This window comes from Episyrphus balteatus, chromosome 1 (assembly GCF_945859705.1).
Source record: "Episyrphus balteatus chromosome 1, idEpiBalt1.1, whole genome shotgun sequence".
Taxonomy (NCBI): Eukaryota; Metazoa; Arthropoda; class Insecta; order Diptera; family Syrphidae; genus Episyrphus; species Episyrphus balteatus.
Genome location: NC_079134.1, coordinates 86,660,369 through 86,688,189, shown reverse-complemented (window position 1 = coordinate 86,688,189; position 27,821 = coordinate 86,660,369). Strand labels below are relative to the sequence as shown.

General features: G+C 33.1%; 1 protein-coding gene across 8 annotated transcripts in view; it reads right to left on the bottom strand.

The window, feature by feature from the left end:
- LOC129906893 (muscle LIM protein Mlp84B-like) overlaps positions 1-27,821 on the bottom strand; it is a 387,782-nt gene that overhangs the window by 250,401 nt on the left and 109,560 nt on the right. For 4 of the 8 annotated variants that reach the window (XM_055982880.1, XM_055982886.1, XM_055982882.1 and 1 more), the window contains exon 5: positions 11,180-11,276. In XM_055982880.1, coding sequence (XP_055838855.1) covers positions 11,180-11,276 — 97 coding nt within the window. Of the gene's footprint in view, positions 1-10,820; positions 10,918-11,179; positions 11,277-27,821 lie in introns of all 8 variants that reach the window. The other 4 variants (XM_055982883.1, XM_055982887.1, XM_055982885.1 and 1 more) reach the window with 2 other exon arrangements.

The window sequence follows — 27,821 nt, the reverse complement described above, 5'->3', positions numbered from 1 at the left end:
ATGTTGAACAAACGGGGGATATGTATTAAAATACGTGTTGGAAGCGACAGTTCGTTCTATAGTAACTCCATACTAGTGAAAGGTGCTCTGCATAAACCAGACATAATGTGCAAATTTGATGTCGGTTAGTCAGATGGCTAAGCATGATAACACATTAGTATTTGATAAAAAGACAGTTGTAGAATTTTCCAGTGACTCCAGTGACAATGGTCGCTGTTGACAAGCACTTGTTGCACCTACGACTTGGACATTCATGTGATGCCAGCTTACATAAGATGAAGGAGGCAGTAACTGGTGTTGAGTTCTTTGAATGTACTGATGAGAATTGTGTTTGTGGAAACAGGTTCGTTCATCATTCAAAACAAGTGAAAATCATGCAACTAAGGTTCTAGAGTTGGTGGGGCAAAATATTTCATCACCTTCATTGATGATATTAGTCGGAAGGTGTTTTTATATAGAATGAAGAACAAAAATGAGGTTTTCAATATTTTTAAGAAATTCAAAGATCTGGTTGAGAATAAGCATGGTTGCACAATCAAATGCCTTCGCACTGACAATGGTACAGAGTACTGTAATAAAGAGTTTAGCAAATACACAGTTTCCCATGGAATTTTACATCAACGTACAGTACCACATACACCTGAGCAAAATGTTTGTTGTATGTTATTCGATAGTGAGTTGAGTAGCAGTTTTTGGGCTGAGTCTGCAATCACAGCAGCATTTTTGATAAATCGAATTACTTGTCGACCTATAGGATATGTCACACTTGAGGAGAGGAGGAAAAATATGAAGCCTGATTTATCTATTCTTCGAGTTTTTGGCTGCAAAGCCTTGGCACACATACCAAAAGTTCAGCGCAACAAATTATCGCCAAAAGCTACTGAATGTATCATGGTCGGGTATAGCGAGGAATCGAAAGGTTATCGACTCTATGAAACTAAGAGCGGAATTCATAGTGGTCACTCAAGTTGAGAAATATCTTATGCACTCGCTCAAGCGAATCCTTATTCATAATCTTCACTGGAGTCGAAATTTTTCTCAAGTGAACTTCTGAGGAGGCTTTTTTTCTTGAGGAAACGCTTAAGTTTTTTTCAGTCAACTGACATTAAAACGCAAGTGTCATTGCGAGCCTTTGTTTTTTTTTGTATTTAACAATTGAAATTTGTACTAATTTTATAATAAAATAAATGAATCGCGAATATTTGTTTGAGTTTATTTATTTCTTAATGTTGTTTAATTGCGACAAATCAAACCGAAGGCGAATTATTAAAAAAAATGTTTATTTTTTATGACAGTTAATTCAAATCAGTCAAATTTTCGAGTTTGAGAAAAAATTTTCCTTAACACAAGATTTTTCTTTACTCAAGTGACAGCCCTATTTTCAATTCCCTTGAGCGACTGCTTGAAATATTTTTCAACTTACTGGAGTTGAGAAAAATCTTAACTTGAGTAACGACTATAAATTCCGCTCTAAATCTCAAAAGGTTATCACGGATGTTACTTTTATTGAAGTCAGGGAACAAAACGTAATAGCAAAATCATTGGGTAGCACTTCTTCGTTACTAAGGGCCTCGAACGAGTAAGACGAAGTTTTTGATGAATTTGTTCCTAGCGACGATACGAGTGATGAAAGTGACTCAGATGATGATTTAAGTGAGGCATTTCAAAACATACCTCTGATTAAGGAAAAAGATTCAGATGATGTCGTTGGTATAACTGCTTCAGTTTCTAAAAGTTCTTCTGTAATCGAAATCAATGATGACAACGAATATAAAGAATCAAGTGAGGCGATAGACAGTTTGAGTCCTTCATATTCATCTGTCACTGAAACTGATTTTGATGTTGCAGTGAGTGAGTTATCAGTTGTTCCATGTCCAGTCACCAGCAGCGTGAATACTGTTGGTTCAAAGGTTCAGAGTTTGTACGCTATGTTAGCAGCTGCTACGTCAGACGTCAGTGAATCTAAGTCCTATCAAGAAGCCAGAAACTGTGAGGCAAAAATGCAATGGATCCAAGCAATGGAGGATGAGTACGATTCGCTGAAAGCTAACGATACTTGGGAGCTATGTGAATTGCCTCCAGGGCGAAAAGCTAGATAGTAGTTGGGTTTTCAAGATTAAAAGGAGTTATTCAGGAGTAATCGAATGGTATAAAGCCCGGCTTGTCATTAAAGGCTACAGCCAAGTGAGAAGCATTGATTACGATGGAACATATTCGCCTGTGGCGCGTTATTCGCCGATCCGGTTTCTGTTAGCGATGGCAGTCAAGTATAAAATGATTATAAATCAAATGGATGCAGTGACGGCGTTTCTTTAAGGCGAGCTTGCGGAAGAAATTTACATGCGTCAACCAGGGTGTAGGTGATGATTCGGGAAGGGTTTGTCGTTTTAAACGGGCACTTTATGGGTTGAAGCAGTCTAGTCGCTAGTGGTACGAGAATTGAAGTTTAAGCGAGCAGCCACTGACCAGTGCATCTACTTTAAGCATTCGTATCAAAACACAATCATTCTTGCCGTTTGGGTTGACGACATTATGATATTTTCAAGCAAAGCGATGATGGTTGAAAAGTACGAAATTGAAAGAGGATTTATCGACACATTTCCATATGAAAGATTTAGGTGATGCAACGTCATTGCTCGGCATGAACATTGTTCACAACGAATACGAATGACTGTCCATCGATCAACATCATTACATTTCAAGTGTTATAAAACCTTTTTACATGGAGAACAGTAATCCCGTGAGCACTCCAATGGTCCCAAACCAAAAGCTTTCGGAAGAGATGTGTCCGAAAACAAAAGAAGATCATCAAGAAATGGTCAACGTTCCGTATCAGGAAGCAGTTGGATGCATTATGTATGCTGCACAAATTAGTCGACCCGATATTTGTTTTGCGGTAAGCGTCCTCAGCAGATACAACATTAATTATGGAAAAGCACAATGGGTGGCAGTAAAAAGAGTGTTGCGATATCTAAAGGGCACCATCGACTACAAACTTAGGTATATTTAAAGTTAAGGAAGATGACGTCATGACAGACTTTTGTGATGCAGATTGGGCTGGGGATCTCGACAAGCGACGATCATCCACTGGCTATGTGTTTCGAGTGCACGGTGGAGCAATTTCATGGGCCACATGTCGTCAACCTACTATTGCCTTATCTTCAACCGAGGCTGAATTTATGTCAATGGTTTCGGCCATCCAAGAAGCACTATGGCTAAAGCGTTTTGAATCCTAACAAAATCAGTGAACTTTATGAAGTTAAATAAATTTATTTCAGAATTTGGATTAGGAAATTAATTATAAGCTAATTAAAGATTAATCAATTAATAATTTCATTTTTTAATAATTGCATATTTTTCTTCTTTTTTTTTAAATTTAAATAGAAAAATAATTGAAACACTAGTGAGGCTGTTGAAACTATATTTTTGATTATTAGTGTTCCATTATTTGTAGTATGTATATAGCCTTAATTCAATTCAATTCAACTCTATATTCGGAGTAATATATGAACTGTCAAACTTGTAATTCAATAAACTCTCTCTCTTCTGTACACCATCATATTATAGAACAGTGTTGTGTTTTTCTTCTTTGGGTAAATTAATCCACATAATTTTAAAAAACACTGGTCAACAAGGTTTTTGCCACAACAACCCATATATACTTTTCTAGTAGTTTTTGATGTGCTGAACTCGAATCTGAAGTCAAAAAATTGTTATTGGCTTCCGTTTTTGAAATATTACCGTTAGAAAATGTCAAAAAACGTCAATTTGGCTGTTTTCGAGGCTATGTTTTTATGTGGTGTAGTTCATTGTGAATTAATTTGTAACGGTGCCTATAAGAACTGGTTTTATTCTTTTAAAGCCCGAGATATTTAATATTTATGTAGCGGTCTTTGAATCAGAAACAACACATGCCAACCAAATTAAACTTTTTTTGCCACAAGAACCAAAATATACTTTTCCGAAGGTTTTTGGGTTGCTGAACTTCGTAAAAATAAAGTCAATACGATTGCTCTAAGAAAAGTTATTGCCTATTGAAAACAAGGGCGCTTGTTTTTTGACTTCAACAAGTAAAATATAACCGAAACCCATGTAAAAAACATGCTACACTGATGAAATTCGGGATAAAGGTTTAAGATAAAGCAGGGACAAAGGATTCATAAAGTTCTTAAAATTATTTTTGTTGAAAGGGTGTTTTTTTAATGGGTTAAGTTGTGTGTGAGGAAGGTATCATAACAGCTGACTTAAATTTTATTAATTTTTAAAACTTGGTGTAAATGTTTTGGTTGGTATAAGAATTAAGAATCTATAAAGTGTACAAAATTATCTTGAGTGAAAGGGTGTTTTTTTTTTAAGAAATGATTTATAATTCGGAATTAGTACCACAAAAAATGGGAAAAAATTGTTACACCAATGAAAATTGGTAAAAATGTTTCATTTATTTATGGTTTTGATGACAAATTAAACATTTATAGATAAGTTCTTACACGTTTTACGCGAATCATTGGCTTTTTGGGACCAATTGCAGATTTTACTGTCTCTTCGAAAAAAACACCCTTTCACCAATTTTTTTTTTATGAAAACTCTTTATTCTTGCTTTCTATCCCAAAATCAATGTTTTTACCAAATTTCATTAGGGTGACCTATTATTTTTGTTTTCACTCAAAAAAACACCCTTTGAACCATGATATTTTTATAGATACTTTACACAGAGAAAAATAGACCACATAAAATAGAACAAAAACAATAAGATTTCTCTATGGTTTTCATCCAAGAAGGAAACCTTATTAAAACAATCGTGTTTTCCTTATTGTTAAAAAATCTGCACTTGTAGGGTTTTAAGAGGAAAAAAAAAGATGACCAGGCCGGGAATCGAACTGGGGCCTTTAAATCATGAGTCGCACACCTTACCACCTGAACCAACCTGCCATAAAAATATTGATAGCAATTTTCGTTCTAGTGCCAAGATGAAAACTAAAATGAATTTGTCACTCAAATCTTAAGAAGATTTACTCTATAAAAATAACACTGGTCAACAAAATTGAACTTTTTTTTTGCCACAAGAACCAAAATATGTTTTTCTAGAGGTTTTTGACGTGCTGAACTCGAATCTGATGTCAGAAAAATTTGATTGGCCTCCGTTTTTGAGATACCACCGTTATAAAATGCTAAGAAATGTCATTTTGGCTGTTTTCGAGCTTCTAAGTTTATGTGGGGTAGTTCATTATAAACAAATTTGTACCAGTGATTATAAGAACAGATATTCTTCTTTCAAAAACTGTTCAAATTTTCCCGATATCTCTTTTATTGCTCGAGATATCTTAAGTTTCAGTTAGTAAGCCAAAGAGAAACTAAATTTAATTTCAAGTTTAAGTCCCTGGGCATACAATTTTTGCCACAAGAACCAAAATATACTTTTCTAGAGGTTTTTGGGTCGCTCAACTCGAATCTACAATCAGAAAAATTCTTTTAGCTTCCGTTCTTGAAATATAACCGTTATAAAAAAAAACATTTGTTTGCATCTTATAATGGTAATATTTCAAGAACGGAGGCCAATAGAATTTTTCTGATTGTGGATTCGAGTTCAGCAACCCAAAAACCTCTAGAAAAGTAGGGGAAAGTGGCCTAAAATGGCACCCCAAGGTAAAATGGCCCCCTTGCTAGAAATCGTAGAATCTAAAATAATTAGAAAGTTTTATGAGAGCGATTCTTTAGTTTATCTGGCAAAACCATCATATACGAAATTTCAGGAACTTCAAGCCATTATTTGAAATTTGACAGATCAAACTGTCTCTATCCACATCAAAAAGTACACTCGTTAAAATTTTGTGAAATTTTTTTTGCAAAAAAAAAGTATAAAAAAACATTGTATTTTGGAAAAAGAAGTTAATGTGTGTACGCATGAAGTATTTCTTATTAATTTACTGAAATAAGTTGGTTTAAAACGATTTTAAATTTTTTGGTGTAAAAATTAAATTGAAAAAACTCAAAATGGGCAAAATGGCCTACTTAGTGCTCGGGTAAAATGGCATACCTATTTCACATGTCATTTTAAATTTTTTTTCACATTTTCATTTTTTAAAAGTGAAAATAGTTGCTATTTATGAACGATGTACAGAGAGGAAGTCCTGGACTGAGGAAAGCCTGGAAAAAAGCATCCAAAACACTCAAAGTTGCAAAAACTACAAAAACGAGACGAACAACCAACATGGACTAGGTTTTGAATGACTCGATGAAAGATATCTGGGGGGATTAAGCACCACTTGTTCCAAAAAAATGGAAAAGAAGACCTTTGACTCAATTTTGCATTTAAAATCACGTATGTTTGGACAGTGTGCCATTTTACCCGGGTAAATTTGATCAGTGAAATTTGTAGACGTCACCTTCCCCTATATTTTGGTTCTTGTGGCAAAAAAAGTTTAATTTGGTTGGCCAGTGCACCCTTTTACTCAAGATAATTTTGTACACTTTATAGATTCTTAATTCTTATACCAACCAAAACATTTACACCAAGTTTTAAAAATTAATAAAATTTAAGTCAGCTGTTATGATACTTAACAACTTAATGAAAACTCTTTATTCTTGCTTTCTATCCCAAAATCAATGTTTTTACCAAATTTCATTAGTGTGACCCATTATTTTTGTTTTCACTCAAAAAACACCCTTTCAACCATGATATTTGTAAAGACACTTTAGATTCTTGTTTCTTATCTTAAAAGTAACATAATTACTAAATTTCAATAGGGTACCACTAATATTACTCTTATATCACACACTTTTTCAAATATACCCATATTTTCTTTACTTCTAAAAAAAACACCCTTTCACATAAAAAAAATGTATAGACTTACATTATTCGTAATTCCCATGAAAAAGAGAACATATTTTATGAATTTTGTAAGGGTACCATTTATATCATTGATTTTATCGGACTTATCGCGGATTTTTGTGGTACCTACTAATTCCGAATTTCATCATTTCTTAAAAAAAACACCCTTCCACTCAAGATAATTTTGTACACTTTATAGATTCTTAATTCTTATACCAACCAAAACATTTACACCAAGTTTTAAAAATTAATAAAATTTAAGTCAGCTGTTTATTTATTTATTTATTTACCTTCCTCACACACAACTTAACCCATCAAAAAAACACCCTTTCAACAAAAATAATTTTAAGAACTTTATGAATCCTTTGTCCCTGCTTTATCTAAAACCTTCATCCCGAATTTTATCAGTGTAGTATGTTTTTCACATGGGTTTCGGTTATATTTTACTTGTTGAAGTCAAAAAACAAGCACCCTTGTTTTCAATAGGCAATAACTTTTCTTAGAGCAATCGTATTGACTTTATTTTCCCTTCCACCCAACTTTTTGTATAGACTTTTTTGTACTTGGTTCTTATCCCAAAAGCAAACTTTTTGCCAAGTTTCATGAGTGTAACAATTTTTTTTTTTATTTCTTGATTTTATGTAGGGGAGAGTGGGTACGAAAGTAACCTGTCCCGATTGTAACACTGGATTCTAACAAAAGACTGTAACTGTATACGTTGATTTTTAAATGCAGAATTCTGCGCAATTAAGTCCTGAATGCACTCACAAAAATCCAAACGTCTAAGTTATGAACTGTGCCAACTAAATTTAAAAATGCGAAATTTCTCTAAATTTCTATTTTTGTGTGTACGTTTGCAACATGTTATAATGCTGATTTTATATTTATAATTTATCTTTTTTGATTTTAAATTGAAAATTGAATCATGATTTTAATTATTTTTCCCTCCTATAAGCGATAATATTGTATTTAAAGTGAATTTCTTAGTTCATATAAGTTTATATTTAATACCTGAGCTGAAACCAAATTGAATTTGATGTATCTCAAGGTCAACGCTGATTACATTAGGTACATGTTTGTACATATTTTTTTTTTCCAAATAAGATACTTGTGTTACAATCGAAACAACGAAAAGGACGATTGTAACATTCGACTTTCATCTCTTTTTCACAGCATACAGCCAGAGAAAGTAGAAAGTTGGGAAAAAATAAGTATTTAATGGTAGCCAAATGTCCACTTATCAATATGCGCGTTGTTTCATTTAGTTATGTATTTTGGGTTTCAAGATATGGCACTCTCCCCTACTATTTTACCTGTACCTACTACTAGAATAAACACACCAAATATGAGCTCTTTATTTTAATGGGAAGGTGCTCCGCTTCGTAATTTTCAGTTTTTTATTAATTAGTTTAAAGACCTCAAAAAAAAGAATCTAACACATTTTCGAAAAAAAATTAAATGTGGTTTTATTTCATTAACCATTGCCTACATATTTACAAAAAAAAATTTGTCAAATAATCAATACTAAATGAAAAAGTGACAAACACCTAAACACAGTACAAAATTTCGCATTACAAAAGTAAGCATACAGAGAAGAAAAAACTATGAAAATCGATGTTGAAAGTATAAATATCTAAATTTTTTTGGGAATTAATATATTTTAGGCTACCCCCTAGACTTGACGAGGTCAAACTCACTTGAAGGCATTAATTTTACCAGATTTTTTGCAACATTTGGGCCGAATCTTATCCACTCTTCCTATAAGACTCGTTTCAGCGAATCCTTTGAATGATTCCTTACTTTTCTCATCAAATGGTCTCACATATGGTAAATAGTATCCAAATCGAGTGGGGCCTTTGGATCTGGATTTGAAAGTTTTTCATCAAAAATTCACTCAAAAAGACCGAGTTTTGCTTAGGGTCGTTACCTTTATTGAAGATAATCAATCCATCTTAGCCTAATTATTCGACACTCTGGTGCAGGTTTATCTATAAAATATCTAAAAAAGAATACCCATCCATTGTTTCCTCAAGGAGACCAAGTAACCCACACCAAAAGCTATAAGAAAAAACCCCCATACCATAAACGAATCACTGCCGTTTTTACCAGTACCTTCCTTTCTTTTCGGATCTACTTCTTTTCTCGGTTTTCTAGAAATATTGGCACATCCATAACTCATATGCACGTAAGACGAAGTGTACTGCTTAGATGGACCTGGTAAAATTTGGAGAAAGATACAAAAGTAACAAAATCCCATCAAAAAGCTGGTACTGGTAAAAACTGCAGTGATTCGTTTATGGTATGGGGGTTTTTGCTTATAGCTTTCAGTGTGGGTTATTTGGCCTCCTTGAGTAAACAATGGATGGGTATTGTTTTTTAGATATTTTATAGACAAACCTGCACCAGAGTGTCGAATAATTAGGCTAAGATGGATTGATTATCTTCAATAAAGGTAACGGCCCTAAGCAAAACTCGGTATTTTTGAGTGAATTTTTGATCAAAAACTTTCAAAACCAGATCCAAACGTCCCGCAGTCACTCGATTTGGATACTATTTAGCATGTGTTGGACCATTTGGTGAGAAAAGCAAGGAAGCATTCAAAGGATTAGCTGAAACGAGTCTTTTAGGAAGAGTGGAAAAGATTCGGCCCAAAAGTTGCAAAAAATCTAGTAAAATCAATGCCTTCAAGTGAGTTTGACCTCGTCAAGTCTAGGGGGTAGCCTAAAATATATTAATTCCCAAAAAAATTTAGATATTTATACTTTTAACATCGATTTTCATAGTTTTTTCTTCTCTGTATACTTACTTTTGTAATGCACTTTTACTTTTTACTTTTTCATTTAGTATTGATTATTTGACAAATTTTTTTCTGTAAATATGTAGGCAATGATTAATGAAATAAAACCACATTTAATTTTTTTTCGAAAATGTGTTAGATTCTTTTTTTTGAGGTCTTGGTTAAACAAAGTTAGGGGTGTATACTTACTTTTGTGACTGAGTGAAGATGGAGTAGATACTTCATTATTTTGAAGATAGACGTGGTTATCCCTAGAGTAACAATTTAGCAAAAAAAAACAATTTTGAAAAAAAGTGGACTTATTATGTTTTGAAAATAAATGATTCAATTAAGGGCACAATTGAAAGAAGTGTATAAGGCCTTTTTTGTAGAGCGTTCAATTTTCTACAAGAATATGTAAAAAATTAGATAAAAAGTCAATTAATAAAAAACTGATTTTTTTAGTAGAAGCTTGATGCAAAAATAGAAAATTGTGAAGCGGACGACGAAAAAACGGATTTCGATTTTTTTGACCCACCCTAAGACTTACATATACATCATTTAAAAGGTTTGAGAACCCTCTTTCCAAAAACATATAACATATTGAGAATTGTTAAAAAAATTACTGAGATATTGATAGATTACCTCATAGTCTGTAAACATGGCTTTTTGTAAATAAAAAAAAAAAAAATGGAGGGTCTTAAATATTTGTATCTATGCATTATTCAACCATACGAACAGTCTACAATATGTTTTTTGTCGGGTATATTTTCAGTGTCGCACCAAGTAATCTAAATTTTAATTTTTGTCTTGGAAAACAAAAATATAAATATATTTTTTTATTAAAGTGATGAGAGTGAAAAACCAAAATAGCTTACACGAGAAAAAGTCATTTAAATGTGATAATCACTCTAGCTGATTCCACCCGTTTTTTTTTTTGTTATAATCATGCCGAATACCGAAGACGCAGATGCACTGCGACGACGGCGGAAGTAAGGGTCAGATTTTTGTTATATATTTTACGCGTTTACGCTCTGACGTACGCTCTGACTCTCTATTTAATCAATAGAAAAATATAGAGACATATAGCGTCAGTACGAAAGTGTATGATAGTAATCGTCGTAATTCGGCCCCAAGTTTGTTGTTAAGGCATTTTTCTTTGCACTGCTCTTAACTAATGTCAAATAAAAAATATATAAAAAATATTATACGTACATTTGCAGTAAATGTTCTTGTCTGGAGCTTCACAACAGTTGACAGAATCAAGTCCTTTGCTGCATGTTCCACATTTGAAACACTCCTTGTGCCATTGCTATAAAAAATAAAAGAGGATATGGAAGTTTACCTTGTATGTATATCGTTGCTCCAAAATATTTAAAGAATCTTAGAATACAGAGTTATACCTACCTTAAATTTATAAAAGTAAAAACATAGGATAAAAGAGCATTGCACATTTATAAAAAAACATAGAAAACATAGAATTTTAATCAAGTGACAGAAAAGAAATTAACGAATGCACAATTAAACACAAATACGTTTATGTAAAAACATATATTTGTATGTGTTTTTTCTACCTCTACAGTAAATCTCCTTATCAGGACCATCACAGTGCATGGTAGAATCCAATGTTCGATTACATTGAAGGCACTTGAAACATCTTCGGTGATAACCCTGTTATTTAAATAAATGTTTTAATAAATTGAATTTAAGCTTATTTTACGGGGTTTATTTCTCAAATTAGTTAACTTTTAGTTAAAAAAAAAAACACAAAAATAAACTCCAACAGAGATACCCAAAGGAGATGGGAACTTTCGTAAGTTTTATCCCCCAAAACCCATTTGTTTATTTCGTGTTGTTGTAATCTCTTTTGTATTCGTGAATAAATGTGAAAAACACACACTGTGTAGCCCCGGTGTTTTCACGCATACCTAGCCAAAAGTGTACGATTTTTTACTTCAATGACCCGAGTAAAAATAGAAATTGAATTTTTAAAGAAAAAAATCTTGAGCGCCGCACCATCGCTGCACCACCGCCGCCGCCGTTTGCAGGAATTTTCGCCGCACCCACCGCCGCACCACGACTGCAGCACGTCCGCACTATTTCATTTTGAATGAAAAATCGGTGCACGACCGCCGCACCACGACTGCAGCACGTCCGAACTATTTCATTTTGTATGAAAAATTTGCCGCACCACCCGCGTAAAAATGGAATTCCACCGCACCACCGCTGCACCACGTCCGCAGCACTTTTTGACCGCCGCACCTACGCTGCAGCACGTCCGCACTGTGATGAAAAATGTCTATGCCGCCGCACCACCGCTGCAGCACGTCCGCACTATGATCAAAAATTTCTAAGCCGCCACACCACCGCTGCAGCACGTCAGCACCGTTTCATTTTGATAAAATGAAAAATATGAAAAGAATTCGCTGTACCAAAGCCGCCGCACCACGACTGCAGCACGTCCGCACTATTTCATTTTGAATGGAAAATTCGTTGCACGACCGCCGCACGGTTGTCCAAAATGACTTCTCTCGTTACAAAAATCATAACTTTTGAACGGATTGAGGTAGCGATACAATTTTTCCAGGGCTGTGATACCAAAGAATTTCAAGAAAATTGTTTCAAAGGGTGTTTAGGAATCATCGGCCGAAAACAGATTTAAAAAAAAATGTTTAAATTAAAATTGGTATGCCATTTTGTAGAAATCACAAAATTTCAAAAAATACAATGTCCAGTTTTCGAAAATTTTATTTTCAAAAAAAAAAATTTTCATTAAAAGATAGACCTTGTCTTAAAATTTACATTAGAATTTTTTAAACAAAATCTTTGGAGCTGTTTTTGAGTAATTACAACTTTACTGAAATTGGTATATGGCAAGTACCGTTGTTTTTGGTCCAAAAAAATTAATTCCAAAAACCCCTTTGGAGAGTCTCCAAAAAATGCTACATACCAAATTTGAAGTCAATCAGTCCATCCGCTTAGGCTGTAGCTCCTTATACAGACAGAAAAACAGACGGATTTCCAGGACCCACTTTTTTGGCATTCTCTGCCATGGAAAAGTGTTATCTCAACTTTTTTGTTTGTACGAATGCAAAGCAAGATATATAGTACCTATATCGCAAGTAAAAATATACATAAAATATCTTAAACAATAATTTATAAATTTTTAGTAAAAAGTTCACTGCCATCATCATCACTTTTAATATTTGATAGACTAATCAGCTCTGCACATTTGATATTTTTAGCTCTTTTTGGGATCTAACGTGTCTTAAAGATGATTTAGATTAGATTAGATTAGATTCTTCCTTTATTCATTAGATAAATTACAATTTTTTTCTATTGAAAATACGGACATGACAATGCTGCCGTCTGCCGGAAATGACATTTCAGTAAAATAAATAAAATTATATAAAGAGAAGATGTATCAAAAAGATTTACAATAAATTTAAATATTAAATTACATAAATAAATATTACACAAAATATTAGACAAAAGTTTATATTAACATAGATTTGAGGAATAAATTTGTATATAATTTTAAATTTTAAGTATTAAATATTAAATTTTTAATTTTAAAATTTTAAATTTTTTAAATTTTCAATTAGGTATTTTAAATTTTTAATATTTTTTAATATTTTTTAAAATTTTTTAAATTTTTTAAGTTTTTTTTAAATTAAAACATTTTTTTTTTTTTTAATTAAATTATGGGAGAGCGAGAAACGTTTGAGCAATTTTAATGATTTGCAACATAAAAAACTAGTAATTTTAATGATTTAAAACATAAAAAAAAATAAAAAGAATAACAATTTTAATGATTTGAAACATAAAGATTTGATTAAAAGCAATAATTTGCAGCCCTTAAATTGAATAGAGACTTGTTGTAAGAACTAATTTAACAAAAAACTATTACGATAAGTCATAGCATGATTGCAATATTTATACAAGGTGAGCCAACCACGGGCGCCATTTAATATTTCGTAAAGACTATTTACGGACAGAAAACTTTCTTGGAAATGTAATCTTCGGATTTCTTGTAAAATTGGGCATACAGCAATGAAGTGGTAAATATTTTCAGACTCTCTCCTGTTACAAAGATCACAAGTTTGCTGAAGATCGACTCTATGTGGCATGAAATTCAAATTTAATAATTCAACTCTAGCTCTGAATATGGTGCTTATAACTTTTGACGAAAATTTTGTGTTGAAATAGCATTCAATAGTTAACATTTGGGGGTTAAGGTTGCGGTAAATAAATCTGGAAGGTGATGAGGACGCTCTTGTTAAAAACTGGTCGTATATTTTGTCATCTTCTTTAGCTATGACCCTTGCGAACATATTTTGCCAGTCGCTAACGTTATTTTCCGATAAAGATAAATCGATGTCATGAGATAACGCCAGCTGTTGCCAATTTCTGAATGGATACGCATTTGTTTGCAATAGCCTAGTTAACACTGCCCTATGTAAACTATTTTCACTTCTCTTCATTACTTTTATTAAAAATACAGAATGAGCTTTCAGATTTTGCAAATAAATGGGTGGCAAACCTGATTCCACATGAATTGCGTAGGTAGGAGTAGCGTTTGGTAGACGGAATAAACGCTTGAAAAAGTACCTCTGTACAGTTTCGAAATCTTCAAAGGGGTCTACTCCAAATGCCTGCACCCCGTAGCACATACAAGTGTTGACTGTGGCATTGAATACATTATACCTTAAGGACAGATCAATGTTTTGGTTTGCGAAGAATTTTGGCCACATTATGTTGAGTGCCAGCTTTGCTTCTCTACTTTTTTCTTTCACATGATTTCGAAAGTTTAAGTTGCTAGACAACAGTATGCCAAGGTATTTGAACTCAGGAACTACTTCTATCGACTGGTTATTGAGTCTCCAAGTCTCCACTCTTCTACTCCTTCGGTTCTCGAAAACCATAACTTTTGTTTTCAAGACGTTGATATGTAGATCCCATGTCTCACAGAAAGCCTGAAGTTTGTTTATTTGCAGTTGCAGAGTTGAAGGATTCTCTGCCAGCAACACCAAGTCATCAGCATAAAGGAGAACCTTTATAGCTGACCAGCGAAGCTAACGCCACCCGGAAGAATTTCAGAAATGGAGTCAATGTATAGTGCGAAGAGTATAGGGCTTAAAATGCAACCCTGAGGAACACCTGCAGAAGTTGGGAACCATTCAGACAGCTTGGATTCATCCCACACGGTTGCACTAGAGGAAGATAATAGTTTCGCATATACTACCAAGAACTTTCTGGATATTCCAAGCGACGCCAGTTTGTAGATCAAAGCTTGCCTGTTGACTGTGTCAAAGGCTGCTTTGAAGTCTACAAAACAAACATATAACTTTTTATTCATTTCAATATATTTTCTGGCTATGCTAGTTAGTGCGAAAATGTGGTCAATTGTTGAAAACCCGGAACGAAACCCTGCTTGAAAAATGCTGAGACGATTAAAATTTTCTATCCACGTAGAAAGCCTAACATAAAGAGTTGTGGCAAAGATCTTTCTGAGAGAATTTAGAATGGAGATTCCCCTATAATTTTCTGCTTGGGAAGCATCGTCTTTTTTAAATATTGCAAAAATAAGCGATTTGTTAAAACCAGAAGGAACGCAAGCATTATTATATATCTTGTTGAAATAATCCACGTTATAATTTTTCAGTTGTACTGTTCCGTTTTTAAAGAATTCGACTGGAATGCCATCACAACCCGGGGCCTTATTGTTTTTCATAACCAGCAGAACTGAATCAAGCTCTTCACAAGAAATCGGAAAATCTAGTTCAAATACAACTTCATTTTGTAGCGCAAAGCTAAAAGTATGAAGATTCTCCTCCGACAATAGAGTTTTAAAATGAGCAGCTAAAGTCTCAGCTTCGAGAGAAATCTTCATACTTCTACTTTGCCCACCTAACTCTCTTACATTATTCCAAAATTCTTTGGAATTTTTGGAGTGCTGCAAGTTCATTGCAAGATTTTTTAGATAAAGCCTTTTTTTCTCGTGACATAATTGTTTGAATTCTTTGTTTGAGTGTAAGTACATATTTTTAAACGCAACCGAGTTAGTTCTTCTAAAGAGTTTCAAGTACTTGAATGAGAGCTTACGAAGTTTAACACAGTCTTTATCAAACCATTTATTTTTAAAATTGAGCGTAGAGCTAGTGCTTGTAGATACAGCTGAAGCGTAAATTACTCTAGTAATGCTTTCCTCAATTTGTTCAACATTGCTCTCATCTTGAAGAGGGAGAAGATTGCAATGCTGATTCAAAAGAGATTTGTACCGAGAAGCTTTATTTTCAAACCATCTGAGTTTTCGAGGGATATCTACGTTCGTCTGCTGTATATAAAAATAGTTGCAAGTGAGCTGAAAAACTAGACAAGTGCACCTGGAAGTCTTCAACTGATTTACACCACTCTCCAGATATTGCACAATAGCCGATTACTGATTGCCCTTGACCGCTGATAAAAGTAAGTTCGCCATATTTGTCACCGCTTGTTACCCCATTTAATACAAACAACCCAAAATCTTCTAGCAATTCCGTTAAAAGTCTACCATTTCTGTTAAGGGTTTCATCCTTTGAATTTCTCACCTCATCAAAAATCATCAAATCAAGTAACATATGAGCAGGAGAGTTCTGAAATTCACCAATTCGCGCGTTAAGATCACCGACAATCATTACATTTTCCAACGAAGAATTGTTTAAGAAATTGCGTAAATTTTCAAAATCATTCAACCAGCTATTGCAATTAAGGTACACCGGCAAAATATTGAATTGACGTTGGTTGGTAGAAATTTTAACAACAAGCCTATTTTCAACAAGTTAACAATGAACGAAATGATTAATTTTAGTTTTGATGCCACATAAAATGCCTCCGCTAGCTCTCCCATGCACATTGGATCTAACTGCTGGAATAAATGTTAATTTATAATCTTTAAAATATTTATAAAATTCATTTTCATTTTTTTCCTCTAAAAAGGTTTCAATAAGAAAGATAATATCAAATTCTAAAATGTAATTAAAAAAATCTGGTTGCAAAAGTTTGCTTTTGAGACCTGTTATACTATATAAGAGAATTTTTAAATAAGTAAAATTAATTATATTTTGGCAGACGGCATTGATTTCCTATTGTTTTCTATTATTATTAGGGTTCATTAATTCACGCCTTGGTGGCGCTGTCATCGGTTGAGAGATATGTGGTGTTTGTCGATCAACAACCGGGTCTATTTTCACTCCATCGCTGCAGTCAAAATATTCTTGTGAACTGTCACCAAACATGTGGTTCATATATGTCATCTCAGCTGCAGTTTTGACAATAAGGCCACGCGCAAATTTGTAAATAAAAGTGTGGTTGTTGATTTGCATTTTGTCACCTTTGATAATAATTTTTGCTTGAGCGTTTAATTGTGATAATTTGTTTTTAATTTCAAATAGAGCTCGTCTTTTTTGTCGATACATTTGAGTTTGTTCGCGAAATATACTTATGCCAGTTCCTTTTAGTTGGCTATTTACTGACATTATTTCGTCTACGATATCCGACGATTCTAGCTCTAAGAAAACAGTTCCCCTTTGGGTGTCTGTGTTTTGGATTACCCGTGATTTCTTTAAGTGAATATCTTCACCTTCTTTTAACTTGAGAAGCCCCCTGCAAGTTTGTGTTGCTTACTGAACTGCGTCGGTTTCTCTGTCTAGAGGAAGGTGTACCACCATGCATATTTCGTGAGCCTTACGCGAAATTATTTCGATTTGAGACTCCAAAAGATCACAACGTTCCGTCATAACAGATAGTTTTTTACTCAGATGTGAGTTTTCCGTTCTTAGTGCATCCATCTCCAAGGATAAGGATGCAACATCAAGTTTAGTGGCTAAATCTTTAATTTGTTCGTAGATTGATTCGTTGAGAAGTTTTTTGAAATCATCAATAGACATGTTTCCGATTGCCATTTTGTTCGCAAAAAATTTGAGTTGTGTTTCTTAGTGGTGTTATTTAGTTCCGGTGAAGTTTCTGTTATGTTTCTTTTATTGCCGTTCATAGAGGATTCCCGCAATGCAAAAATTTTATTTTGCACTGATTTAAAACTATACTTTTTTACCTTGTTTAAGTAGATGATTTTTGTGTTGCAAACGAACAATTTTTGAATTTAAATTTGAAATTTGGGCAAAAAACTAATAACTTTGTGAGGAGTTTAAATTTTAACACACTTCCACAACTGACAGTTGAAATGTTCCAAGATGAAACATCTTAAAGATGAAACAAGTGGATCTGATGATATGGATATAGCCCAGGGGAATTAGTAATTTAAATCGCATTTTTCGCGGGACAAAATTTTTTTCATGGAATGTGTTCGGGTGGTTGTCCTTATCATAAAAGTCAATTTGTTGGGATAATTGGAGGTTGGGAACAGCCGCCATCTTGGAAAAGAGATTGGTATCGTTTTTATTGAATAGCTCCATTGTTATTCATTTCAACAAAAAATGACAAAGGTAAGACTTACTAACAATAAAATTATCTAAGAAATGATATACAAAACAATTCCGTGAGTTGATTAAATAAAATTTTATAGTTGGTCAAAGTGCGGGTTTGTATCGCAAGGTTGGGACAAAATGAAATTTTTTCATATATCTGACGAACTTTTGATTTGTTTGGATAATTCTTCAAAAAATGAATTGTAGAACTTATAATTACCTATAAAATGAGCCTACAATCGTTATTGTCACCATCGTATTGTAGAAGTAATCTAACTCCGAATCTCTCCATGTACTAGTCAAAAGTAAGAAAAAAGCTGTTTTTTTGCTAGTAGGCCGAGAAAATTTTGGGAGTAGAGGAATAACCAAAATATAAGTACGCAGTTTTGCAGCCATACGCGTGTTAATGTCGATTTCAAAGGTCTGACAACTCTAATTTTGTGCTTTATACGGTTTTTGGGGGGTTAAATAACGTTTTCCAGTTAATGTGAATGGGCTAAATTTATACTATTTGAAATTATAAATATACAAGCTGATGCTCTATTATTTTTCCTAAATCTGAACACCCCAATCTTGAGGATGTGAACAATAGAACTATATATAAGCCGTTTATACGATTATGTTTAAGAAGCTTTTTTTGTTTAGATTTTTGTTTGTTTATTTGAATTGAAAAGCCTGATATGGTTAGTTAAAAAAGCTTATATCGTGAGTTCTATTAATCCCCTAGCCCAGATTGAGGTGTCCAGATTTAGGAAAAATAATAGAGCATCAGCTTGTATATTTATAATTTCAAATAGTATAAATTTAGCCCATTCACATTAACTGGAAAACTTACGTTATTTAACCCCCCAAAAACCGTATAAAGCACAAAATTAGAGTTGTCAGACCTTTGAAATCGACATTAACACGCGTATGGCTGCAAAACTGCGTACTTATATTTTGGTTATTCCTCTACTCCCAAAATTTTCTCGGCATACTAGCAAAAAAACAGCTTTTTTCTTACTTTTGACTAGTACATGGAGAGATTCGGAGTTAGATTACTTCTACAATACGATGGTGACAATAACGATTGTAGGCTCATTTTATAGGTAATTATAAGTTCTACAATTCATTCTTGAAGAATTATCCAAACAAATCAAAAGTTCGTCAGATATATGAAAAAATTTCATTTTGTCCCAACCCTGCGATACAAACCCGCACTTTGACCAACTATAAAATTTTATTTAATCAACTCACGGAATTGTTTTGTATATCATTTCTTAGATAATTTTATTGTTAACAAGTCTTACCTTTGTCATTTTTTGTTAAAATGAATAACAATGGAGCTATTCAATAAAAACGATACCAATCTCTTTTCCAAGATGGCGGCTGTTCCCAACCTCCAATTATCCCAACAAATTGACTTTTATGATAAGGACAACCACCCGAACGCATTTCATGAAAAAAATTTTGTCCCGCGAAAAATGCGATTTCATGCCCATATTTTGACTAATTTCCCTGAGCTAATAGCATATTAAATAAATCTTCATTTTGTCGTCAAATTTGTCAAAAATTATCACGGACAAGAACAACGGAACATCCTTAAAAAAATAATATCTGACCAATAAAAAAATATTTAAAAAAATTGTAAACGCAGTTACAATGGATAATATTTCTTCTAAAAAATAAACCTTAAAATCGTTGCTAGCATTACTATTAACAGATAACCAAACGTTTACGTGGATCAATTATGCCAAAGTAAGCGTGTTCTCAAGCCTTTTTTTTAAAGTACAAAATCTCGGCAGTGCGCAAGCATGCGCAGCTAAATATTTTTGTTTTGGCTCAACAATTGGTTGGTACACATACCCTATTCGGCTTAATGCATGGACTCGAATGGATTATTAACGGTATTTGCAATAGAACCGTTTTTTTTAAATCCGATATTCTCCGAAACGGCTTATTCGATTTCAACGAAACTTTTTGTGAAGAAGCACATATATAACTCAAATATAAGCCAAAAATATAATTTAAAAAAAAATAATTTTTGGATTTTTAAAAAACTTTAGAAAAATAAAATTTTCGAAAATGGGACATTGTACTTTTTTGAAATTTTGTTTTTAGATGTGACTTATGATTTCTACAAAATGGCATACCAATTTTAATTTAAAAATTTTTTTTTTTGAGAAAATCTGTTTTCGGCCGATGATTCCTAAACACCCTGTGAAACAATTTTCTTTAAATTCTTTGGTATCACAGCCCTGGAAATTTCCTTCAAATTAAAAAAAAATTGTACCGCTACCCCAATCCGTTCAAAAGTTATGATTTTTGCAACGAGATAAGTCATTTTGAACAACCGTGCGCGCGCCGCACCACGACTGCAGCACGTCCGCACTATTCAATTTTGTATGAAAAAAGTCTATTCTCGTACTTATACAAATGTTTAAGTCGTCTTCAATGTTATTTTGGCTTAAGTAACAAATTGTCAGTTCATGCAAACTTGACTTGGTGGTCGAGTGGTTAAAGCATTGGACTTCAAACTGAAAGTGCTCGGGTTCGAATCATCTTCTCGTTGGTTTTTTTTTTATTTTTTCCAAATTTCAAAATTATGAATCATTGTGCGGCGAATTTTTCATACAAAATGAAATAGTGCAACGTTCTGCAGTCGTGGTGCGGCGGTGGGTGCGGCGAAAATTCCTGCAAACGGCGGCGGCGTTGGTGCAGCGGTGGTGCGGCGCTCAAGATTTTTTTCTTTAAAAATTCAATTTCTATTTTTACTCGGGCATGAAACATAATTATGGAATTTTGAAAAATAAAAAAAAAAACTACCGACGAGACAATTCTGCCAATTCTGTTTTTTTTTTTTTATAGTATATGCACTGGCTAAAGAAAAATACACCTCATTAATGTAATTCAACATTGGTACTTTCCTAATTTTTTTTATTTAAGTGTCGCAAATATTTTTTGAATTCCATATACTGACTTTCTTTCAAATAAAATATGTAAACTAATTGGAACCGATGTTGTTCGATACAAAATATTCTTTTTCTTATTCAAATTTTTGAATATTCATCTTTATTTGATAAATTAATAAATGTTTAATTATTTTTGGAAATGTTTTATACTAAAAACCTTTTCTTAATATTTTCAAATTTATTCATTTATAAAACAAAAATTAATACCTACGCATTTAAAAAATGACAAATTTTCAAAAAGATGATTTTACAGAAGTCTGCAATAAATTAAAAAAGGGTTTGGAAAATGTTAAAAAGCGCGCGCTTGCGGAATTTTGAAAAGTAGAATTATGAAAAGCAGAATTTGAAAAACAGGTCTTACAATTGATGCTTTTAGCATGTTTGAAAATGTCGACTGATTAAAGCTCATGTTAAATATTTTGGTTATCCAAAATTTTATCCAAACTTGTATATAGCTTATTTGTGAAGTCTCCAAGAAACCTGTTGATACCTTTGTTTTTTCGGAATCCAAACTGGTTCTTTTCTTAAAGCTTAAACTTCTCTAGAAAGGTGTACAATCTTTTCGTCACCACTTTTCCAATAACCTTATCTATCGATGAAAGAATGGATATTGGCTTATAATTACATATTTCATTTTTCTTATCGCCTTTGTGTAGAGGTCTTACAATTGATGTTTTTAGTAGAGATGCCGCGAACATTCGGCTACTATTCAGTATTCGGCCAATTCGGCCTATTTTTCCGGTATTCGGTAGTAGTTAAACTATTCTGCCGAATACCGAATACCAAATGGGGAAGAAAAAAGACATAAATTATTATACCAAAATGTGTGTTTTATTAAAAAATTGTAATTTTAGTACTTATAATCTACTAAAGGCAAGGTGTGGTGAATGAAAACTATTTGTTCCGCATTTGTTGTGTAGTAAGTGATTACGTTTATCTTCGTAGACTATTCCTGCACCGAAAAAAAGTCTTTTACTGTAAACACTTGTCCCAGGAGAGGAAAGGTAGACTTTAGCAAATGTTGTCAAAATTGGAAATTTTGTAGTATGTGTTGACCACCACTTGTATGGGTCCGCCGTTCGATCTTGGCGAACAGTCCTCATATGTCATTCGATTTTAGATGTCTACCTTTGCAGTAGTAGGTAGTGTGTTCAGACATTTATCTCAAAAGTAGTTCAGTTATTCATCGTTACAATACGATGTTGTTGGGAATTTTTTAAGCCACATCTATTCTTGAGACAATGTATAAAATTTTTGAAACTAGCAACGCTTTTTTCTGAGTGTCCTTGGCCGGATATTCGGCGGCCGAATATTTGGTATTTAGCCGAGGAGCGTGGCCGAACATTCGGTATTCGGCAAAATTAATGTTCGCGTCATCTCTAGTTTTTAGCATGTTTGAAAATGTCGACTGATTAAAGCTCATGTTAACTATTTTGGTTATTGTTGGAGCTAGTGATTTTGTACTGTTTTTTAATTCCTTAGGTCTGATTCCATCTATTCCTTCATTGAGGTAAGGTTATTTTCTATCTCTGATATGGTAGCTTCCTCAATATACATCGAGCGTTGCGAGCTGTTTGAAGTGCCTTGAAATATTTTATGGTTACATTCATGTACTATGTTGGCTACTTCTAATGGTATTCTTTTTGCAAATTGATTTGCGAGATCTTCAAAGTTTTCTGTGTTTACAAAATATTTTGATATGACTTCGACTTAATTACTTGATTTATTTCCTAATATTGTATTTACCAGTTTCCAGTTTTTTTTTTGGGATTCGATTTTGCTTCATAAAATCTTTCTTTAGTTTCGAAATTTTTTTAATTCCTTTTCGTATACTTGGTTTCTTCGATTATTTTTAAATTTTCTGTAGAGTCTATCTCTCTCAATACAATGCATTTCGTATTTCATTAGTAATCCATTCGCATTCTGTATTTCATTTTGTTTTCTTCACTGATATTGTAGACAATTCAGTCATTTTGTTGTATTTAAGCTTAAAAGTCTCATACATTTCATTAACATCTGTCAAATAGCCATGATATTCCCAATTGTAATTTTCAATCTGTGGTGCGTTCTATTATTCGACGATGTTAACTATTGTTAACAATAGTTAACTTTCATCGTTCCTAAATGAGAAAAAAGTTACAAAGTGTAACATAGTGACGTCACAACATTGTTCCTATATCCAATGTTGAAGCAAAGATCATATAACTAGTAAAGATGTCGCACGTAGAACAAACTTCTGTGCTTGAAATTTTCTACCATCAGATTTTACCCATAGGTCCAAAACATGTATCCAAGAATTAAATTGTTGAGAAACATTTTAAAATTTTTCGATGACTGCGTAGAAAAGAGAGGGTTGATTTTTATAGATGAATTTATTTAATGGGAGGAAGCGAGATAGTAGTTAAATGTTGATACGAATAAGGAAAAGAAAAAAAAATACATTTGTCTGCGAGAATGTACCTATGAAATAATTTTTATTTTGTTAAATTATTCAGGAAACTGATATTAACACATGATTCAAAATAATAATTTAAATAAGAATAATTTTAGATATATATATGACAAGAGTGTATGAGCAAAATTGTGTGAAAATGAATTTCAACCCTCAAATTGTCAATAGGTCCATATCATTATAATGCAGAAATCCTTCGCAACATTAAAAAAAAGTTCTTATCATGAGTGGGAAAGAGGGAGTTATTTTTAATACATTTCCTAAATGCGAAGGACCGAGATGTAAGTTGAATAGGAACAAATGAAAACAAAAAGGATCGTTTTGCCGTGCGGGTATATATTTTTTTTCACAACTGGATTGCTTCGCACAAGCAGGGCGAAGACGAGATGGCTAGTTTTAAAGATTGATGAAAAAAAGAAGCAAAAACAACTTTTGCAAGTGACTGGTGTGCTTGAGGTGGGTAGGTATAGGTAGGTATACGTGTAAGCAGAAGAATTTTGATAATTTTTTTTTTGGTTTTAATTTTTTTTCGATGGTAGTTAGATATTTAGATATTTTTTTAAGTGGAGGGTGGTTTTCTATTTCTATATTTTTGTTTCCTTTTTGAATAATCGCAAAGGCACAGGCGCATTGCTTTTAGGTGTAAGTACACACGTAATATGTAGCTAGGATCTTTTTTCCTTTGCGACAGCAATCGTCCTTGAAAAATGTAGTTCATTGTATTTTGGTTGGAAAAAGAAATTCAAACAAGTGGTAGGTAGGTAGGTAGGTAGGAAGTGATAAAAATGATCATTCTTGGTTTGTTGTTATTTTCTTTAGTGAGGTAGGTTATGTAGGTATCTATTGATATTGAAAGATTTATTTAGTGTGGATCAGGGCTGTAAAAAATTCTATTTAAAAATGCATTAGCCACACGATTTCAGATTTTTTGAAAGCTCCGCAAAATTGCTAAACATTAAAAATCACCCAAAAATACCTGCCCCTAAAAAGGTTTTTAGTTTTTCAAAAATTCATATTTTGAAACGCAGAGACCCTTAATTTTTTTTTCATTATCTTTCAAATGGCATTTTTCAAACTGTCAAAAAAATGTCCCCTACCTACAACTATGTCAAAGGTCTACTTCATGTTTTAGTTTAAGAAAATCGTTTATAACTTAGTTTTGAATTTTTCTAGAATTTTTCAATACCTTCGTTAGCCTTCCAATAAATGTTTCTACCAATTTAAAAAAAAATCAGTTTTCTACAACGTTGCTTATAGCAAATAGTCACTTTATTGCAATTTCGTTTTACCCCTATTTACCCTATTTAATGATTGAATTTTTAAGAATCCTTTTGTGGTATTCACATTTACATTATTACCTTTAAAATAAGTTATAGAAGATTTTTGTATCTCCAATAGTAGGTATATTTTTAATAATTGCAAAATAACATAAATGCAAAGATAATCGCCTAAGATCATGAACAAATATTTAATGCAACATTTCTAATTTTTTTTGTGTGCAAAATATTTTCAGTTGCAATAAAAATTTAATTTTCAATCCAAATAGGTATTCTTCAGTTGCAATAACATTTTTTTATGCAAAATATTTTTGGTTGCAATCATTTTTTTTTAATTTCAAATGCATTTTTAAATAGAATTTTTTACAGCCCTGATCCACACTAAATAAATCTTTCAACATCAATAGATACCTACATAACCTACCTCACTAAAGAAAATAACAACAAACCAAGAATGATCATTTTTATCACTTCCTACCTACCTACCTACCTACCAGCTACCACTTGTTTGAATTTCTTTTTCCAATCAAACTACAATGAACTACATTTTTCAAGGACGATTGCTGTCGCAAAGGAAAAAAAATCCTACCTACATATTACGTGTGTACTTACACCTAAAAGCAATGCGCCTGTGCCTTTGCGATTATTCAAAAAGGAAACAAAAGTATAGAAATAGAAAACCACCCTCCACTTAAAAAAATATCTAAATATCTAACTACCATCGAAAAAAAATTAAAACCAAAAAAAAACTTATCAACCTTCTTCTGCTTACACGTATACCTACCTATACCTACCTACCCACCTCAAGCACACCAGTGACCAGTCACTTGCAAAAGTTGTTTTTGCTTCTTTTTTTCATCAATCTTTAAAACTAGCCATCTCATCTTCGCCCTGCTTGTGCGAAGCAATTCAGTTGTGAAAAAAATATATACCCGCACGGCAAAACGATCCTTTTTGTTTTCATTTGTTCCTATTAAACTTACATCTCGGTCCTTCGCATTTAAGAAATGTATTAAAAATAACTCCCTCTTTCCCACTCATGATAAGAACTGTTTTTTAATGTTGCGAAGGATTTCTGCATTATAATGATATGGACCTATTGACAATTTGAGGGTTGAAATTCATTTTCACACAATTTTGCTCATACACTCTTGTCATATATATATCTAAAATTATTCTTATTTAAATTATTATTTTGAATCATGTGTTAATATCAGTTTCCTGAATAATTTGAGTTTGAGTTTGAGTTTTATTAACAATAAGGTTTGTACAGTAAGATTACATCTTTTATAGTACTTAGTTGTGTAAAGTTAACATTGATTAAGAAAACAAAAATTAAAAAGATAAATTATGATTAGCAAATCTTTGTGGGATTTGGGAATAGGAATAGGATCATAGTGGGATTAGGGTTAATGTTGGACTGGGAGGGATGAGAAATAAAGAAAAATTGCAGTTTTAAACTTTTTAACATTTACAATTGATTTGATTATTGATGGGAGAGAATTCCAGAGTCTAACAGCACGAATGAAAAATAAACGGGATGAATTCAAGTAATTATATAGATGAGGGATTAGATTGTTGCTTCTAGTGGATCGATTGAATGAAAGTCTGTTATATAAATAAGATGGCATCCTAAGTTGAATAAGTTTATGTAAAAATAAGCAGTTTCTTGCATCGAGGTATTGCTGTAAAGTGCAACCTAAAAGTTTTTTAGCATAATCAGAAACATGGTCGTGTCTTCGAAGCCCATAGACATATCTAAGAGCATCATTGAAGGCGACTTGAAGTTTCCGTTTAGATAGTGAGTCAAGGTCACTATAAACAATTTCAGAGTAACAAATTAATGGTATAATTAAGGAAACTACCAGTTTTCGTCGAGTTTCCACAGGAGTATAGTAAGCTGAAGGCCATAATTGCGACCAATGATTGCATTGGTGTGTTTATACCCAGATAAAGAACGGTCTATAACAAACCCAAGACTAGTACAATGCTCAACCACTTTAATTTTGTCATCTCGCAGTCTAATGTCCGGAATGATGCAGAGATCAAACTTTTTCTTGGATATAGGAATGATTTGGATTTAGACCATGCGTTAATTTGACGTAGATCTTCATTCATGGAGAGTGAAAGTTCATCCAGCTGATTGAAGGGCTTTGATAGATGGAGTTGAACATCATCCGCATATAGATGGACCGAGGCATGTGAACAGCAAGACGGCAGATTATTGATAAACAGGCAGAAAAGTATTGGTCCGAGAATAGATCCCTGTGGGACCCCTTGCACAACAGGTTTAGAAAGCGAGTATCTACCATCAGAAAACACTTTCTGCGATCTACCAGACAGATAATCAGCAATGAGTTTGCATGCCCGTTCACCAAAACCAAAGAAGCATTGCAGTTTGCGCTGTAGAATATTATGGTTTACTTTATCAAAGGCCTTGGAAAAATCGAGCAGGCACAGAAGATTTAAATAACCCTTATCATAGTCCACCCTAATGTCCTCGAGAAGATTCACCATAGCAGTGGAGCAGCTATGGTTAGCTCTAAAGCCAGATTGTTTAATGTATAACAAATTATTGGACGTTATGTGCCTTCAAATTTGCTTCTCAATTATCTTCTCGAAGACCTTAGAGAGGCATGGTAGGATGCTGATTGGTCTGAAGTCTGCCGGAGTCATACAATCTCGCTTTTTTACAATTGAAAGAATTTTGGCAACTTTCCAGGAAACAGGGAAAGTAGTAGTTATAATACACCAGTTAATTATGTGAGTGAGATGGGAAATGATAAATGGCAATAATAATTTAACGAAGCGAATAGGTACTCCATCCTCACCTATGGAGTCAGATTTTATAGCCATCACACATTTCTTCATTGACCACTTGAAAATCTTCCAGTCTAGCAATGGAATCTGAAGAGTTGAGTTGAGTGTTTTGATCAAAATCATAAACAGGAGTTGGGCCACCAAGGAAAAAATCATTTAGTTCATCAGGGTCTAGCGAACATTGAGAACCTTTGTTCTTACAAACGCCAATTTGTCTTAAATTGCTCCATAATTTTTTTGATGGTAAAGAG